Source organism: Saccopteryx bilineata, chromosome 5 (assembly GCF_036850765.1).
Source record: "Saccopteryx bilineata isolate mSacBil1 chromosome 5, mSacBil1_pri_phased_curated, whole genome shotgun sequence".
In the NCBI taxonomy this organism is placed as follows: Eukaryota; Metazoa; Chordata; class Mammalia; order Chiroptera; family Emballonuridae; genus Saccopteryx; species Saccopteryx bilineata.
Window position 1 is genome coordinate 140307321 of NC_089494.1, and position 20467 is coordinate 140327787.

The 20467-nt window shown below is 43.1% G+C and overlaps 1 protein-coding gene across 18 annotated transcripts in view; it reads right to left on the bottom strand.

Moving 5' to 3' along the window:
- The window catches only part of KIAA1217 (KIAA1217 ortholog), a 623712-nt gene that overhangs the window by 183451 nt on the left and 419794 nt on the right, over window positions 1-20467 (bottom strand). For 11 of the 18 annotated variants that reach the window (XM_066233561.1, XM_066233566.1, XM_066233573.1 and 8 more), the window contains one exon: window positions 2910-2990. The exons of 6 other annotated variants lie outside the window; for them this stretch is intronic. In XM_066233561.1, coding sequence (XP_066089658.1) covers window positions 2910-2990 — 81 coding nt within the window. Of the gene's footprint in view, window positions 1-2909; window positions 2991-20467 lie in introns of those variants that run through there. One more of the 18 variants, XM_066233565.1, reaches the window with a different exon arrangement.

The following is a 20467-nucleotide window of genomic DNA, read 5'->3' on the forward strand; positions in this document are numbered from 1 at the left end:
TCCTGTGAGAGAAAAGAATACCAGGGTCCGGAGAGATGGAAGAGACAAGGAGGAAGACAAGATTGGCTTGACTTTTGGTCCCACTAATTCTTACAAAATGCAGGCACCAATCCTGACATGCACTTTTGAAGTTTAGTGCTCACTTTTATAAAAGAATCATATTTACTTGAACAACTGCAGTGAGAGGTAACTGAAAAAATGCACAAGAACTTGTCAACTATAACTTGACATTCAGCTCCCCTCATGTAACATCCTCTCTGTGGAGCGGTTTCAGATGGCTCTGCCCTCTGCTGTATTTGGGGGGTGGGGTTGCATGGCTTGGAGGAGTCCTATGTAAGAGAAGAGTGTACCAACCAATTTCTCATTGAGTCCACCTTGCCTTTTTCTTGGTCTTGTGAAGTTGGTAAATGGTTACTTCCAATTTCAAAACAGAGAATTTAAGGGGAGAAAGAACCCCTTAACTTCCATCCCATTCTTTCTCCAATCATGTTCAAGTATTAGAAATGACTTCACCATTTTATTTTACTTACATTATGGAAGCATGAGAGTAATTTGATAACTGTTTATGTGAAATTAAGTTAAAAATAGTCTCTTAATAGATATAAAATAAAAAGAGTAGGTGTTAATAAAATAATAATACATGGTGCTAATTGTAACTTGTGTATAAATGCTTTAAAAAATCTTGAAAAAATTCTCCAACACCTCATTTACTGCCAAATTTGTTGTCAAATTTATTGTCAAAAAATATTTTTTTAAGGCTCTGTCAGTGGTCATCCTGGAGCGAGGTCACTGGTTCAATCCCAGGTTTGCCAATCCCAAGGGTGCTGGCTGGACCTGGATGGTGCTGGTTCGACCCACAAGGTAGCCAGTTTAAGCCCAGGTCAGGGCACATATGAGAAGCAATCAATGGCACAACTAAGTGGAATATTCAGTTGATGCTTCTCTCTCTCTTCCTTCCTTTGTCTCCAAAATTAAAAATAAAAAAATTTAAAAGTCAGTACTGAGAATCTATTTGTTTTAAGCATTAGAAAATAGTAGTGAGGGAGACCCCAAACTGTGTATACCTTATGATGGAAAGTCCCAGACCACGTCAGCCCGCTGTCCTGACAGCAGACAGAAAGAGCGATGGCAGGACACACCGTCGTGGAGAAGGGCGCACTGCCCACCACGGCCTCTTTCCTTTTCCTACATTTCTAGTTAGTATGCACTGTGTGTTCAAGGCATCATAAAGAAGCTTCTGTTTTGCATGAATTATGGAAATGTGAAAATTATTAAGAATTGTGGGAAAAAATGAAAGGTAACAGACCCATCAGGGCTGAGACGGTTCAGGATACGACAATGACTGTCTGAATTTTGTCTAGCCCAACTTTTACTTCTATGTCTATGAGCTTGGGGCCTTCTCATTTGAGCTTGTTTCCTTGAAAAACTCAAAGAGACTGGTTAGTAAGACAGGGAAGGCAAAAAGGTCAGTGTGGTCACTGCAGACTGACAGAATGAGAGGGAGGTCACCTCTGTACACAAGCCAGACTGCTGAGGCCAGTGTGACTTGGGCCTCGTAGTACAGACAAACGGTTCTGCCCTGGGATGCTCAGGAGACAATAAAGAAACAAGTCATGTTTGGTGACAAGAAGGGTGCGGTTGGCCATGTGGCAAAGGGTCAGTTGGCACAGGTATCCAATACCAAGCAAGGTATCCAAGTCCTAGAAATTCTCCCCACTGCATTCTAGTTTTGACAGTCTAAACCAGGGATAGTCAACCTTTTTATACCTACCGCCTACTTTTGTATCTCTGTTAGTAGTAAAATTTTCTAACCGCCCCCCGGTTGGTTCCACAATAATGGTGATTTATAAAGTAGGGAAGTAACTTTACTTTATAAAATTTATAAAGCAGAGTTACAGCAAGTTAAAGCATATAATAATTATTATTTACCAAGTACTTTATGTCAGCTTTTCGCTAAGTCTGGCAGAATAAATCTTTATAAAACAACTTACTGTAGTTAAATCTATCTTTTTATTTATACTTTGGTTGCTCCACTACCGCCCACCATGAAAGCTGGAACGCTCACTAGTGGGTGGTAGGGAGCAGGTTGACTACCACTGGTCTAAACTAACCTATGATGGAATAGACACCATTGAGGATTTTGAGGAAGTAAATAATGTTGAAAAAATATAGGGTCAGAGTGCCTACAGTCAAATCCCAATTCTGTTACTTAACAGCATTGTGGCTTTGGACAAGTTACTTAATTTCTTTGTGCCTCAGTTTTCTCACTTGTAAAATGGGACCATAGTATGCCTCCCCCACAGGTTTGCTGTGAGAAGTTAATGCTTGTGAAGCACTAGACCAGTGCCTGGTGCATAGTAAGTTCTATGTAAATATGTCTGTTCCTCTCCTTTTTATTATTAAAACGTATGTCAGTAATACGAACTGGACTCAGAATTGAACGTATGGGAGCTGAACAAAGAAACGGTCGTTAAGAGCTCTGAGATCATTACAATGGTGCTGGTTTCTGCTTTACTTCCATGACAGTGCAGTCCCAGGTGAGCTGCTGAGGATGGAGGCTTTGGTTAGAGAGCCCCACTTTGCAGATAATTTGGCCCAGATCTCTGACTTACTGTTGCATGGCTGTGGATTCCACAACTCAACTTGTGGAAAATAAACAGAATGTTTTGAAGCAAGCATGCAATTAGTGTTCATTTTAATAACTCTCAGGATTGAAAAAAATGCACGTTTCATAATGCTGCAAGCATTTGGCTTTGAGAGGTTTAAGTCAGTGCTCAGGGGCAGCCCCAGAGAAGTGCAGGCACTCTGTCTAGTGGCTGACACTGATTAGAATGCCACATGCAGCTGCGTAAGCAGGCAGGAGGTGAGGTGCGACTCAATGCAGAAGAAAGAAAAGGTAGAGTACTAACTCGCTGAGATGATTCGATTTTCATCAAGTACCTTTGAATGTCAAGTTCTGCCTGAAGGGAGATCAGCATGCACTGCAAAGCCTGTATATCAGGAGAAAGAGAAAAAAAATAGAGAAGAGAAAATGTGAAAACATAAAGAGAAAAAGAACAGGTTGACTAAACGGACCATCTATTTGTTCCTGATGTAAATGTAGCACAGTTGACCCCTCTCCTCCCCCAAAGAAAGAACAATGACAGTCCCACACGGCTGGCCTACTGTCCCAAGGCTGCAGCGGAATTAGCAGAGGCAGAATGAAATGCCCAATGCCGTCTGGTGGCGAGCCCCAGCCTGCCAGCTTGACTGGCACTGGCGCTGGGACACTGGCCATGCAGGATGACAGGATGTTCTCATGATTAGATCCCATGTGAACACTTACAGGAACAGAGATCTAGAAGAGAATTCAGGGGGTGCATTCTGACATCTGAACCTGCTCGACTCTGGAATATGCCATCGGTTTACCATGTTTCCTGTGCCAGTATTTAAATATTTCAATCATCGTTGCTCCACAGACTAATTTTTGGACATATTTTTAAATAAAAACCATGGTGGAAAAATATTTTTGTGTTTTAAAAAAACAAACATTTCTATAATCCTCATGCGAGAAGAATGGCTTAAATCTCGCATCCCAAATCAGCCAATGAGAACTGAGAATGGGGTCACAAAGATGTATTTCTGCATCCACATTCACAGTAACATTATTCACAACAGCCAAAAAGTGGATGCAACTCAACAGATAAGAGGATAAACAAAATGTGATATATACATGTTATGGGTGAGTATTATTCAGCCTTAAAGAAAACTCTTTTTTTTTTTGCATTTTTCCGAAGCTGGAAACAGGGAGGCAGTCAGACAGACTCCCGCATGCGCCCGACCAGGATCCACCTGGCATGCCCACCAGTGGGCGATGCTCTGCCCCTCTGGGGCGTCGCTCTGTTGCATCCAGAGCCACTCTAGCGCCTGAGGCAGAGGCCACAGAGCCATCCTCAGCGCCCAGGCCATCTTTGCTCCAGTGGAGCCTGGCTGCGGGAGAGGAAGAGAGAGACAGAGAGGAAGGAGAGGGGGAGGGGTAGAGAAGCAGATGGGCGCTTCTCCTGTGTGCCCTGGCCGGGGATCGAACCCGGGACTCCTGCACGCCAGGCCAACGCTCTACCACTGAGCCAACCGGCCAGGGTCAAGAAAACTCTTTAAAAGGGAGTCAGTTAGAAGGGAATCTGGTCAAATGTGACAACATGGATTTTACATGAAGTAAAATAAGCAATCAGGAAAAGACAAATACTACATGAACCCAGTTCCATGAGATCCTTAGAGTAGTCAATTTATAGTGATGGAAAGTAGAATGGGGGTTGCCAGGAGCCAGAAGGGAAGAGGGGGGGAGTTGTTTAATGTGTATGGAGTTTCAACTGAGCGAAATGAAGAGTTCTGCAGATTGGTTGCACAATAATGCAAATGTACTTAACACTAATGAACTGTGTACACTTAAAATGTGCTAAGATGGTAGATTTTATGTCATGTATGTTTTTTCCATGATTAAAAAGAGAGAAAAAAGTCAGCCAATGAAGTGTCATGGCTTGGCAGCCCACATGCAGACAGACACAAAGGTGTAGCTCAGAGACACTGTGGGCTTGGTTGCAGACTACCATGATAACCAAAAATTGCAATAAAGAGGTCACACAAATTTTTTTGGTTTCTCAGTACATATAAAAGTTATGTTTACAAAATATGTGTGCAATAACATTATACCTAAAGTAATGTAGTATCTTAAAAACAAAAACCAATATCTTAATTAGGAAGTACTTAATTGGTAAAATGCTAATACTAAAATGTAAATGCTAAGAAACTCAGAGTTGTCTCAAACTTTCAATCTGCCAAAAAACACAAATCTGTGAAGTGAAAAGAAAAGCACAATAAAATGAGGCACTCCTGAATCCATATGGCTAACCGGTATATGCAGAGCCTATAAGTATCATCTTAATTGAATTATATAAAATATATGCTCCGTACTATATATATATATATAAGTATATATTATATTTATAAAATATGTGTATATATATAATATGTGTATTTCTGAATAATTTTATTCTCACACACATATTGGACAAAAATATCCACAAAAAAAGAACATCTGAATAAAAATGGCTATATCCAAAAGACAAAAAAAAAAACCAAAGACAGGTCTCCAGACAAGAATTGTTCTATAATTTTCTACCCAGAATGCACTTAGAGGTTAAAAAAAAATTAAAGAACTCAAAGGGACTTTTAAGGGAAAAGTCCATTAAAACTGTTAGCTAAACCAACCTCAGAAAAGCCCTTTTCAAGGAAAATATAGTCTCACTAGAAAGGTGAGGATTGCCAGGTCTCATGCCCTGAAGCTTACAGACTTCATCAACCATAAAAGAAACATCCCAAAGTACACCACAAATAATAAAAGCTCTCTAAAGATACATGATACACAAAAGTGCAAGATAAAAACAGGATGCTCAATATGAAGAGCTGCTATGGAGAGACAAGGCGGAAGAAGGGGTGCAGAAAGATGAGAGGGTTTCCATCACAAGGAGATGGGACTAAACTGGACTGGCCAGCCCAGCACAGAGGTGCGGAGAATGGAAGGGTGGAGGGGACTGTGCCCTACTGACAGAAGGGACAGAGGCCCCAACCTCTCTGCAGGCGGCACTGAGCAGAGGAACCTGCAACAAGAACAGAACCAACCTCTCTGCAGGCGGCACTGAGCAGAGGAACCTGCAACAAGAACAGAACCAACCTCTCTGCAGGCGGCACTGAGCAGAGGAACCTGCAACAAGAACAGAACACCTGGAAAGTCACTGAAGAAGTTTAGGCCAGAATCATCTGAGAGTCAAGAAAGCAGGGCCAAGAAAAACACACAATTGGTCAAAGTCTTCAAATCTGGGAGCACTTCCCAACTCTCCTGGCTGCGTCTCTTCTTGCCTTTGCAGACTGAGGTCAAGGGAACAAAGCAGGAACAGTCTCCGAGCTCCGGAGCACGGAGGACCCAGGCCTGCTAGGGAGAGGCGAGGTCCTTTCAGAAGACGCAGTGGAGACAGAGCTCCAGGACCCGAGGCCGCTGGAGCATTCACCTCTATACAGACAGTTAAATCTCCTGAGATTACAAAATTAAACTCACAGAAAATCTTTCCGCTTCAGCAAGCTTCAGTGGGAAGTGTTTTGAGCCCTATAGGTTTTGAACGCCAGAGTAAGAAAGAAGGGAGATAAAGTTGGATTTTATTAGGCCGCTCACATATTCCCATTAAATCAAATGGATAGAACACAGAAGTCTGATTTATAGATTTGACTATAAAATAGAAAATTGTTCCAAAAAAAAAAAAAAAAAAAAAGAGTGGATGGGAAAGGAGCTGGGCATCTCCAAGCCACTCCAGAGAATCATGACAACCAACACACTGAGATTACATTAAGATTAAGAGAAAACACCACAGTCTCAAGGAAATAGCTTAAGTGTTAAAAATAGTAATGCCATAAAAATTAAACAGGATGCTTTGATTATTTCAAAGATTCCTAATAAATCCAATGACTATTACAAGAGGCAAATGGAAGGGAACCTACAGATGGCGCGGCTATACTGAAGGCTACCTGGGATTTCTCAGAAAGGCTAGGCGCAACAGGAAGGAAAGGGAGCTCACAACTTTCTTTTCTGACAACAAAGACAAGGCTGATGAGAAGCGCTGGTCAGACAGCAGACAGGGGTCAATGCCCAGTGCCCAGGTGAAGCACAGAGGAGCAAAAATGGACACTTTCAAACATACAGTATTTATAACAGTGAGTGATGACTGATACTTATTTGCTTTCTTTTGCTACATATTTTCTGAATTTTATATAATAAAGATAATTATATAATAAAATTAAAAAGTATCAATAAAGGTGGCAAGAGTAAAATGTAGTTCTCCAATAAGCAACAATGAGAGATCAACTTAAAGAAACATTGGAGATTGCTAAAATTTTAAAATTCACCAAGGTCCTGGCTGGTTGGTTCAGTGGTACAGTATCAGCCTGACCTGTGGATATCCTGGATTTGATTCCCAGTCAGCGCACACAGGAGAAGTGACCACCTGCTTCTCCACCTCTTCCCCTCTTCCTATCTCTATCTCTCTTCCCCTCTTGCAGCCATTGCTCGGGTTGGAGCAAGTTGGCCCTGGGCAATGAGGATGGCTCCATGGCCTCACTTCAGGCACTAAAATAGTTCAGTTGCCAAGCAACCGAGCAAAGGCCCCAGATGAGCAGAGCACCTCCTGGTAGGGGGTTTGCCAGGTAGATCCCGGTCAGGGAGCATGTGGGAGTCTGTCTCTCTGCCTCCCAGCTTCTCACTTAAGAAAAAATAAAATAAAATAAATAACTCACCAAAAGTTTCAGCTTTGTTTACAAATTGAAAATGTTCTGATATCACTTTATTTCTAGTCAATGTCTGACTACTGGGAAGCAATTCAATTTAACCAGGTTCAAGACTAATTGCGGTTAAAGAAAAATATATTTGTGAAAACATTACAAGATCTAGTGAAATCATGTCTCTATTAGGAATTCCCTGAAGTTTGTAATTATACAATAATCGAGATGTCCAGCATTTCTTCTAACATGATCTAAATGACACTCCAGTAGCTTAGATTTTTATTCATCTTTCCAACTTTATTCCTTTTTCCTCCTCTATTACTGTTGTGAACCCCTTAAAAACAGGCACTAAGAAGGAACTCCTGGTGGATAACTAGTCCCCACAAACAAACAAACAAACAAACCAGAAACCTAGCAGCCATTTCTTCATTTCTTCACAGGGGCCTCTCATCCAAACTGCACTTTGCAGACAAGCCTCTTTACCGACTGTGATTCTGACATCTCAGCCAGATCTTATGAAGGAGTTTCTGGTGTCTTATTGGTTGAAATAAGCTTTCCTATTCAATGGGACTGAGGTTTTCCCCAAACAATCAGAGCTACACACTAACCAATCAGAGGGACTCTGTTCTGACCAATCAAGGAGCAGGGGTGGAGACTTCTACCCATATAAGCCAGTTCTCCCCTCTGACTCCCCTAACACTTCCCACCAAAGATTCAAGATTGCATTTCCTGGCTGAAACTAAAACACTATAGATGTCTCCAGGGATCCCGGCACAGCACACTGTAGCCCTAAGTATTTTCATTCCTCACCACACCTCAAATTGGAGATTCCCTGTTGGCGCTGTATTAGCACCAATGACCATGGGTTACCGTCAACTTCTTTGTTCTGCACCTTACCAATGGTGAATTGTCAGAATTAGTTTGCACTTAGTTCAAAATTCAAGGAATGCCAAGTGCTATTTTTATCATATATCTTAAAACCTACCATCTCCCTGCTTTAGAAGTCACATAACAGCTATTTCATTTTTGAAAGCCTGACTTTCCTTGCCAGTAAATCGGGGCCATAATAGCATTTACTTCACGAGGTTATTGTGAGGATTAAATGAGAGTGAGGCATGTGAAACAATGCACGATTCCTGCCACAGAGTAAGAATGCAAATGTTAGGAACACCAAGCTAAGACAAAACAAAAACAAAATAAAACAAAACCCTTCATTCTCAAAAAGATGCTTTACTTTAACAAATAACCAAGCAATAAATATCAAATGCCTTAAAATCCTGCATACTCTTTTGAATCAGCCATTCTTTTTCTAGCAATTAACTTTGAGGAAATAATCTACAATAACCAACAAAGATGTGCACAATGAAACCGACCAAACTAAACAGCCACTGACAATAAAGAAGCCGACTCTGTAAGAATACAGAATAAAATTCACATGTATAACTAAGTGGAAAAAAGTCATATTAGAGAAAACAGCATGTGTTAAGTTTTCTTTCAGTCTATATGTATAGAAAAAAATAGAAGGAATACACCAAAATGTTAACCCAGGAGATTATAAATCATTCTTTTACTCTTTATACACTCTTTCTAACACTTCTAGACTATACCTGTACTACTATTCTCTTTAAAAAATAAGAAGTTATTTTAAACTCACCTAGGTTTTGGTATCAAATTATTTATGCTTGTTTTTCCTGAATATGATATCAGTTGCTACAAATGAATTTTAATAAAGGGGGAAGTCAAGATTTTCATCCATTTGAGAGCCTAACAAATGGAAAGAAGATCTTAATTTAGATTCATCACCTCTTCACAATTTTGCCATTATTTTTTTCTCATATTGATTGTGGATTAGTTGCACCACCAAGGGGAGCCTTGAATTCAGCAAGCACCGTACAGGGTGAGGCAAAAGTAGGTTTACAGTTAAGAGTACATGGGAATTTCTTGTATTTTTTTTTCTTTTTTTTTTTTTTTTCTGAAGCTGGAAACGGGGAGAGACAGTCAGACAGACTCCCGCATGCGCCCGACCGGAATCCACCCAGCATGCCCACCAGGGGCGATGCTCTGCCCACCAGGGGGCGATGCTCTGCCCCTCCGGGGCATCACTCTGCCTCGACCAGAGCCACTCTAGCGCCTGGGGCAGAGGCCAAGGAGCCATCCCCAGCGCCCGGGCCAACCCTGCTCCAATGGAGCCTTGGCTGCGGGAGGGGAAGAGAGAGACAGAGAGGAAGGGGGGGGGTGGAGAAGCAAATGGGCGCTTCTCCTATGTGCCCTGGCCGGGAATCGAACCCGGGTCCCCCACAAGCCAGGCCGACGCTCCACCGCTGAGCCAACCGGCCAGGGCCTGTATTATTTATTAATTATAGTATTACTCTCCATACAAACAGCTGCAAACCTATATTTGCCCACCCTGTACAATCTGGCATGATGAAGTACAATCTGGCATGTACACGTCTCCACTTTGATTGCTCTGAGTCAATCTTCCTCTTCAATATGCCTCACAGGATCCCTGTACAAACTCACTTAACCAGTGTGTAAAACACTATACCACTTGTGTAGGTAATGCCAATGACAAGCAAATATTGGGAAGATAATATTAGAATTAATTTTATCTTAAACACGTACAATTTTATCAGTAACTTGGGACCAAAGAAATTCCAAGTTACTATGGGTAAAAAGAAGGTTCTCTACTAAGAAACTCAATTGTAATATAATTTCATTTCTAAAAATGTTCAAAATATTAAAGATGGAATACAATTAGGTAGTCTTGTGAGACTCTGTAAGTCATGCTAAGATTTAGGAAATGACATTATAATAATCTTAAAATATAGGATCAAGTCTGAGTACTCTCTAGGGTAATAAACAATCAAAAAAGACTGCAACATCTAACAAAGAGTTTAGGGCAGAAATCTGAGAAAGTTCTAGTTTTCCAGGAATCGTAAGTAATCCTATGTGAACTCAGGCTGGTGACTGGGAAGTATACCTTTTGGAAGGAGACAGAATTGGGCTTGAGCCCCAATTTCAACACAATATCTACGAGATCTTGAGCACGTCGCCTTGGAGATGCTGCCTTCTTCACGTTTTATGTGCAGTTTCCTCTTCAATAGAACAATAAATATAGTAATAATATTGTTTATGTGCAGGATAGTAAGAAGCTAGGAAAATTCCTTGGCAAGTGGAATGGAGAAACTGAGACAGCTGAACAAACTGGCTGAGTAATTTACAGCCAGATACAGAAGGTCACCAGGGCGGAAAGCCTCGAGTGCCTAGCAAGGGGCAGAACTGGCACCAGACCTCGCCCCCAGGGTGGCCTTTCCTTCCCACGGCATATTGATGGTCACACAGCTTATGCTGAGCCAACTGGCCAGGGCCGAGAAGGCTGATTCTTAAAGCAAGACCTGGGCAGATCATGGTGAGGCAGGCGTGAACTTTCGCCTGTGAGCGCAGTTTCCCTGTAGCCACTCACTGACCGGCAGCTGCTGGCACAAGGATGGACTCTATTACAAAGCCTTTAGAACAGTGAGGGAGAGCTAGAAACCTGGATCTCGGAAGCTCTTGTTTTTCTTGAGAGTTTTTGAGTATTTTTGTTGAACTTGAGTTTAGTGTTCCAAGCAAGAGGGTTTTAGTGAAAATTGAAGAGAAACTGTCCAACAGAAATTCCATATTGGATGGAGACTTTTCTCCGTCCTAGAAGGCATGAGTGGTCAGGAAGCACCAAAGCAGAGGGGAGCGAGGTCATAGACTGAAATGCTCTCCACGGGGCCCTACCTGGGGGCTGGAGGGGGGTCCACAGGTTGGCTGCAGAGGCTGATGTGAGTGTTGGTGAGCTTTCTGGCCAGCTCCCAGCGTAGGCATGGCTGCCTGAACCACATGTCTGAACTCCTCACACCAGTGAAGTAGTAGATGATCAAGAAGTAAACCAACCCTCAAAACAAGCAGGCTGCCAATGCCAAGGCTGACCCCAAACCAATGCCTCCTTCCAGCCTTTCAGTCATTCTAGAAGTGAAATCTGAGCACTTGGAAGATTTCTGCCTTCCTGGAATATTGGAGGATATAGGGGAAGGATGACAAGAAATAAGCAGGTTAGCAAAATATCTAGTGGGTCAGGTGGTGTTAAGAGCTATGAAAGAATAATAAGAGTTCTTAAGGAACAGGTCATCCTGACATCCATAGGCTGCACCCGGTCGAGGCAGTTCTGAAAATATCTGTCACCCTTGTGAAGATGAACTGGGTTAACTCTTCCTACATGTTTTATAAAACACTGGGCAGGGGTATTTCCAAGTCAACTTATGTGCATTGCCCTCTTTGGTAAGCAAGAATGTGGGGACTCAGGAAAGAACTCTGAAATCTGTTAGTGAGACATCAGTCACCAAACCAATGCATTTATTTATCTTAATGCCACCTTTTATTTGCATGACTCTAACTTATTCAAATCTCTTCTAGATCTGTTGCATCATTTTAGTCTCATACTCCATGAGCTAGAAAGCGTGGATGTTGAAACATATAACCAATGAGAAATGACCAGGGTTAATATTACAGAATTTAACCAGGCTGCTATGGAGAGGGCTGCTACCTGTTACAGCCCAGTGGTTACAAACAGTGGTGTGGCTAGAGAGGACTGGCTGAATACCCACCTTGCATATGGCACATTTATTTGCTTACTTTGCAATCTGGTTTTTGCAGACATTGGAAAGGTGATACAGATAATTGTGTAACCCAGCCACCCCACTGCTTTGAAAGCTAGCACTTTGTTGTTTGTATGAAAGTAGACAAAGTATATTTGCTTTTTTTTCTTTTCTAATCAGACTCTTTATGTCCATTTGACTTCTGAGTCACATTTGACTTCTTCTGAACACAAGAACAGAGGAGTTCAGACACTTCTCTCAGGCACATATGGCAGAGGGTCTGTGACACTTGTAATATTTATTGGGCTCTTTTTAAGCAGCTGTATTATTTATTGTACACTAGGCACTGGGTTTTGCATTTTTCTAAGTTATTTCATTTCATACAACAAATTAATATAAATGTTACTCGGAAGGAGACCTGGCCCTGTGGGTCTGCCTAGGGCTGGCTGGTAGTGTGTAGGTTTTTGACTTCATGTGGGAAAGATTTCACAGCATGAGTCTAGGTGATGCCAAGAGTACATTTGTTAAAGCTGGGGACAGTGAAGCAAGGAAGGGCCTAAGAAGCAGCAGGAGAGCCTAGGCGGGCTGCTTGGCTCACTAAGTCAGCCAAAAGGGCATTTTGGAGACAGGTTCAGAGGGTAAGTCTGGAACGAGCTGCCACTGCCCATTGCTTCCCTAGTTGCAAGCCTTTCAGGGACCCTTAGCATTTAGGAGATACAGCTGTGGGGGAAAAGGCAGAAGGGTAAAAGTGGGCTTGCTCCAGGGAGGGAGAACAGGAGCTGGGTCCTTTGTTCTGAGGGTTTTTACAAACTGCAGTGTAAGGGAAGGATCTCTGTAGAATATTCATAGGCTTTTCCAGGTGTGCCCTTTCAGGGTCATGATCTGTACTGAACGGTTAGCCCCAGTGCAGGGGGGTCATTAGTCATTGCAGCTGGTCCTGGTATCACCAGTTTGGATTTGCTGCTTTTCTGGACCTGGAACTGAACTATACCTGAGGCCTAGATGGTCTAAACCAGTGGTAGTCAACCTGGTCCCTACCACCCACTAGTGGGCATTCCAGCTTTCATGGTGGGCAGTAGCAGAGCAACCAAAGTATAAATAAAAAGATAGATTTAGACCATGGCCGGTTGGCTCAGCGGTGGAGCGTTGGCCTGGCGTGCGGGGGACCCGGGTTCAATTCCCGGCCAGGGCACATAGGAGAAGCGCCCATTTGCTTCTCCACACCCCCCCTCCTTCCTCTCTGTCTCTTTCTTCCCCTCCCGCAGCCAAGGCTCCATTGGAGCAAGGATGGTCCGGGCCCTGGGGATGGCTCCTTGGCCTCTGCTCCAGGCGCTAGAGTGGCTCTGGTCGAGGCAGAGCGACGCCCCGGAGGGGCAGAGCATCGCCCCCTGGTGGGCAGAGCATCGCCCCTGGTGGGCGTGCCGGGTGGATCCCGGTCGGGCGCATGCGGGAGTCTGTCTGTCTCTCCCCGTTTCCAGCTTCAGAAAAATACAACAACAAAAAAGATAGATTCAACTATAGTAAGTTGTTTTATAAAGATTTATTCTTCCAAAATTAGCAAAATCTGACATAAAGTACTTGGTAAGTAATTTTTTTTTAAAGACTTTATTCATTTTTAGGCAGGATAAGGAGAGAGAGAGAGAGAGAGAGAGAGAGAAGAGGGGAGGAGCAGGAAGCATCATCTTCCATATGTGCCTTGACCAGACAAGCCCAGGGTTTTGAACTGGCAACCTCAGTGTTCCAGGTCGACACTTTATCCACTGTGCCACCACAGGTCAGGCCAAGTAATTATTATTATATGCTTTAACTTGCTGTAACTCTGCTTTATAAAGTTTATAAAGTAAAACTACTTCCCCACTTTATAAATCACCATTACTGTGGAACCGATGGGCAGTTAGAAAATTTTACTACTAAAAGAGATACAAAAGTGGGTGGTAGGTATAAAAAGGTTTACTACCCCTAGTATAGAGCATCGGCCTGGCCTACAGGCATCCCAGGTTCAATTTCCAGTCAGGGCACACATGAGAAGCAACCATCTGCCTCTCCCCCTTTTCTCTCTCTTCCCCTCTTGAGCATCACCTCCAGGTTCTGAGGATAACTAGGTTGGTCAAGGTGTCAGCCTCAGGTGCTAAAAATAGCTGAGTACTTGAGCATCGGTCCCCAGACGGGGTTGCCAGATGGATCCCAGTTGGAGTATATGCGGGAGTCTGTCTAACTGTCTCCCCTCCTCTCACTTGGAAAAGAAAAAAAAAAGCAGCAGCCTCCTTGAGACCTGACTAAAGGTAACAACTTTAATAGGGAGGAGAGCCTAAGAGCTCTGGCCTCCTTTCCCAGACTCTGGCCTATTAATCTCCAGAAATAGCCATATGACTATTGTGAAAGCTAGTAAGATTTATTGGGTGAAAAAAATTACTTCTTACACAAATACTGTCTTTGACAATCCGATTTCACTGATAATAGCAACCAAATAATCAAGTGATGCCATTTCTTAAACTCAAAGACAGATCGATGTTATTTAAACAGACAAGAAAACCAGAGGGCATCATCAATGGCTAGACTGTGGTGACCAAATATCATCACTATGATAAAGACTACATAACTGGGGTCCTAATTACAAATTAGTATTTTTAATGTTGCAATTAAAGAAAATAATCTCTTAAGGAGTAAAAATTTTTTAAAAAAAGAGCTATAACTCTCTAGCATGATTTTAAAGTTACTGCATTGGAGTTCATACATTCTCCTAACTGGTGAACATGATTAGCTGTCATTTTTAATATTCAGTCTCATCTTTTGTCCATAAAATAGCTAAATATTCCAATATTTTAGAATCAGAAGTTTGGATTCTAGCAGTTCTTCTTGGAGACATTTAACATGTGTCCTTCTAATTACAATGAATTAAAATAGAATGCTTGCACATAACAATTGCACTCTGAAAAGGCTTTGCTAATTGCCTGGAAATAGCAGGAGCAAGAAGTTGACAGCAGTCTGTGAGAACACAGCCTCTGGCCCTACACTGAGAAGCTCAGGGAGTGAGATGAGAGAGCAAATAGCCCCTGAGCAAAATGAAAAGTCCTATGACTGCTGTTTATCATCGTAAATATAAAACTTCTGATGCTGGGGGCAACCAGTTAACAAATGATCATCAGGGCTCTGGGTGGTGCCACTAAAAGGCTTTCGAAAGCACATTTAAGAAGATTACCAACCGCCCTTCCCAGAGAAGGGCACAAAAAGGTTAAGCAAGAACTTCCCTGCCACTCCTTCTATCCAAATACAGAAATTAGGTTGGAAATATCCGATGGGACAAATCTAATAAGAAATACGTTGAGAGAGAAAGAAAAACAGAAACTGTTGCTCACAAACAAAACCTATTGTTATTGTAAAAGCAGTTTTTTGTTTGTTTTTTACCAAATGGGTTTTGGAGGGACACTACAACTTCACAAGCACTTCCATCTGGACGATCTGCCTGGGTTGCCCCTCTCCTGTCCTCTAGGACACTGGCGGGCACCACACTGGATGTGAATACTGTGGGGTGAAGTGGCTTTCTTTTCCCTCCTACAGAGCAGGTCTGGGTCAGCAGCTCTGGAGTGGCGTGAGGGGCAGGGGGCTTGTATCAGGGAGGAAAGATGAGAGGAGATGCGTGTTCCTTGTTGGTTTGAACACGTCCTGCACGACCACCTCTCTCTTCTTCCACCGGAAGACCCAGGAGGCTGCCGTGGCTCTGGGGCTGAAGTGCAGGCATATAGGATCATTCTGGGGCTCTCGGGGACAGCTCAGCCTCATTCACCCTCCAACCCTCCTTAGAGAACCCACAAACAAATGGCGAGGCGCCATCATCATCCCCCTCCCCCAAATCTCTGCGAAGCCACATTTCCACCTTTGGTTCACACCCCCAGATATGAGGGTTTAGGTCGAAGTGGAGAAGGTCACTCATAATTTTCAAACTATTTGCTCCATTGTGTTGCAACTCTTAGCCAGGGATGTCGGATATGGAATCTCCCTCCTCTTGACCCCTGTCCCCTTTCATAATGTACCAATCATTATGACGGCCTACGTGCTGCACAATGCTAAGAAATCCACTTGCATTATCACCAACTAAAGCACAAGAGCAATTCCTTCAGCTCTGGGAATAGCAACTCATCTTTCAAAGCCAGACTGCTGAGCAGAAATAACCTTGATTCTACATAGTTTGACACTGACCTTCTCAGTCTAGGGCTGACTCTGAGGTGTAACCGAAGAGCTCTACAATCCAGGGCAGAGGATAGCTGAAATAACAATGTTTCATTGGTTGGCATACAAAAAGAATATATTTTCAGTGGAATGGTGGTGCTCGGGACACCATAATCTACAATGGGCAGATCAGCACCTGTTTATGAAAGGGGAAAACTCTGTTATTGTTTTCTTTTTAAGTTTACAAGTTAAGTATACACACATGTCTTGCAATTAACTGCATGGAAATGCAAAACTATGATGTGGCCCATGATTGTTCCCTGTGGATCACTGGAGAAGGCAGACTCTGTGGGCTCCATCTCTTTAAAGTATTATTCCAGTGAGTTGTCACCTCTCATCCTCATTCATAATGCAGTTCTTAGGTAGGCTGAGAAGGCTTACAGTGAAGGCATAATCCAAAGTTTAGCTCTGCTGTGGGGACTTCTTTCTCACTGCAGGGGAGCAGACAGTGCTGTGTGGTGGGGGGCAGGCTCCTATCAGGCCAGCCCTCACTAGCCAGGGATGTGGAGAAGCAGCCCAGCTCGCCAAGTGACCCATCCTGAGGGTGTCCAGAAGGCACACTGCTGGGCCTGAGCTGTTCCACTCCCAGGCAGAAGAATGCAATCCTTCACCACTGACACCACCTGATACACTAGATAGCAGCCTCTGTGTTACCAGCCACCAGCGTGTGTAGACTCTTGTCCTCTCCGTCTACCAAAAGGTCAGAATCAGACCTGTGACAGGTAGGGTTGTGGGGCATGGGGAGTGATTTCACGTGAACTAAGAAGTTATCTTGTTCTGGGAGCACCTCACCAACATGCCAGCCGAACTCTGCAAATCCACAGCTCCTTGGTGCGACAAGCAGTATCTCTAGACGCCATCATTACAGGTACAGTCACCCCAGGGAGAGATACACAGCAGTCTTATCAAGCAATCAGACTTAGTAAGGGAGAGCCTTTCTTGAGAGAAGATTTTGATAAGATGTAGGAAGGGGGGCACGGGCCAGGGAGGAAATAACTGATAAAAAGGCAACTAACTATTCCTCACTTCATAGTTTTTCATGAGTTCTACGTAGACACAAGGTGGGGGGAAAGTCCTGTGTTCTCACTGGCTCTCCGTCTCCCCCTCTACTACAGATCAAACCTCTCCACTTTGCAGTGACAGCAGGTTCCCACTGTGGTCGAAACTTGCCGTGTTCCTGTCCTGCCAGCCATGAGAAGGCACGGCTACGCCCACCCACACTGTTGGTGACCAAATGACCACATGAGTGAACGCTGAGCTTGGACTGTACACTATGAATGGCACGTCATAGAGACCTTCAGTAGCTCAAGAAAACTGAAGCCCAGGACAAGGAAGAAAATAAAGGCAGAGAGCAAAAAAAGGAAGACAAATAGAAAATTTTGAATAATTAGATTCTAAAAACCTATACTGCTCACAAAAATTAGGGGTATTTTACTGCTTCATATTCATTTTTTTAAATATCCCCTAATTTTTGTGAGCAGTATATTTAAAAGCTATATATTCACTCCTATGAAGGGTAACATTTGAAATGCTGGCCCATTAGGTATGCTCAAACATAGAAATCACAAATCTATTGTCAGCTAGCTGCAATGAATGTAGGTAGACAGTATTCAGGCACAATCTGTTATATGAAGTTTCTGTCATTCTATTACTTAACCTCATGCTAACAAGAAAATCAAACTGACACCCACTAGCACAATACAGAGAAAACACATAGCCTATTTCAAGGTCAACTACTAATGGGGTAAAAAGAGTTGACCCTCTAGAAATGTCAAAAATTAAATAATAGAAACAAATCCATTGATTCTTCTGTGAAGGACATTTTTTCTTTTTTTTTTTCTGAAGCTGGCAATGGGGAGAGACAGACAGACTCCCGCATGCGCCCGACCGGGATCCACCCGGCACGCCCACCAGGGGCGAAGCTCTGCCCACCAGGGGGCGATGCTCTGCCGCGACCAGAGCCCGACCAGAGCCACTCCAGCGCCTGGGGCAGAGGCCAAGGAGCCATGCCCAGTGCCCGGGCCATCTTTGCTCCAATGGAGCCTTGGCTGCGGGAAGGGAAGAGAGAGACAGAGAGGAAGGAGGGGGCGGGGGTGGAGAAGCAAGTGGGCGCTTCTCCTGTGTGCCCTGGCTGGGAATCGAACCCGGGTCCCCTGCACGCCAGGCCGACACTCTACCACTGAGCCAACCGGCCAGGGCCAAGGACATTTTTTCTTAATCACTGCTATACCATGGCCTGAGAAGTCCAAGCTGAGCATGAAAACACTCAAAAGTATGTAATCAATACAAAGACCTTTTAAAAACACAAACAGGCAAGACAGACCTATCTGTAATTATCTCAGAACTAGAGCACAATAAAAAAATCTTTACATACAAGACAAGTCACACTAAATAACCTTCCATTAGTTCACAATATGCATCAGACTGCCTTCGGTCCCAGCACTTTCATGAAGACAATCCACGGTCACTGCTGGGATTCCATGAACGGAAGAGGACCGCCGTCCATGTTGATGTCATTGTTTGGGAGTCAGGTCAGTTTTAAAACCAGAAAGCATCTGCAATATATAAAATTATGTTCAACTTCTGAGGTTTTGGGGCCTAAAGCCAAAAGGTAATGAGTTACCTCAAAAAAAATTTCTTCTTTCATTAATAATTTAGGGGTTCGAGGATGAAACAAAAGCAATTTACACCCCCTTACCCAGAGTGGAAGTGGAACTCCCAATTATGCCTGCTTTTAATCTCTTCATTTCCTGTTACCTGTCTTTTCTTCCAGGACCAGAATCTATTTCATGCCTGAAATCTACCTCTTTTTAGCACCATTAGCCAAAGGCCTGCGCCTCAGTTCTGGGGCTAAAGGCACTCTGAGCGCACAAGCTTTTCATTACTGCTGATATTTCTTTTCCACTGACCATGATTGTACATCAACTTGCCAACAATCTCTGCTCAGGAGAGACATTCAATTCTTTTGAAGAAGAAAAATCATTGGGTGCTTTATTTCTCCATGCAACTCTCATAATAGAGAGTTCAATGCATCCAGCAGGTGACTCATTTTCCTTAATGGCTTTCAGATACTGGCATGCACGTCCCAGCATGTACAATTCCAGCACCCAAAGCGGAGAAGGTAAGATGCAGTTACACGTTATCTGAGGTTATATATAAGATTATATGAAGGAGGTGCCACAGAAGTGTGCCTGGTAGAACAGGATGGCCAGGAGCGGGAGGCACAGGCTTGGAGCCAGACTGTCCTAGGTATACTGTCTACCAAATCACTCAGCCTGACTGAGCCTCAGTCTTCTTGTCTATAAAACAGGAATGCCACCATGTAGAACTGTAGATGATCCAGAGTATCAGTGAGGAGTAAGTGAGATGCTTCTGTCCTGGCACATAACCCAGGCTCAACAAACCTTCCCCTTTGCTCTTTCGCCAACCTCTCTTCCAAAATCTTGCTAGAATATGCACAATGGTAGGAAATCACCAGGTGAGAGTTGTTTCCCACAGTTCACAGTGGCTGACTCTGGGAGTCATTTATTTTCTTTCAAACGACCAAGGTCACATATTATAAAAATCATTAAGTTAGTGCTCATCCATTGATAATCAACATAACTTCCCAGAAAGACGTTAGCTCCCCGATCATTTTGTCTCTTCTATCAGATTAGTAACTGGCTCAGAGCAGCGTTGACTACCCAAATCACTGCTTTTCCCTGACTCACTGCTCAGGGAATGGCCATGAGAATTTAACCTGCTTCTTCTTGAGATCTATTTCTTCACTTAGATGTTTTCGGTTTCCATTATCTAGAACAGCGGTTCTCAACTTGTGGGTCATGACCAAAACACAGGGGTTGCCTAAAGCCATCAGAAAATACATATTTTGTCTAAAGCCATCGGAAAATACATATTTTATTTAAAAATGTATTGTATAATAAATATGTATTTTCCAATGGCTTTAGACAAAATATGTATTTTCCGAGGCTTTAGGCGACCCCTGTGTTTTGGTCGTTCGACCCCCGCTGGGGTCGTGACCCACAGGTTGAGAACTGCTGATCTATTAGAAACTCTTACAGGGTCACAGGAGGTGGCTTTTCTGATATGTATACTCTGATATTTCTTCTTTTCCCCCAAGACCTCATTAGTTTCTAATTTAAAAAATAAATAACTTCTCTTTATCTTTAGGCAACTTTCACAAAAATAAAAAATAATTTTGAAAAGATCTCATACCATAACTACAGAATAAAAAAGAAAGACCTGCTATGAGTACTCACGAAGAGCCGCTGACTGTGCGCCTCTGCTCCACTGTGCTCAATACACTATTCCAA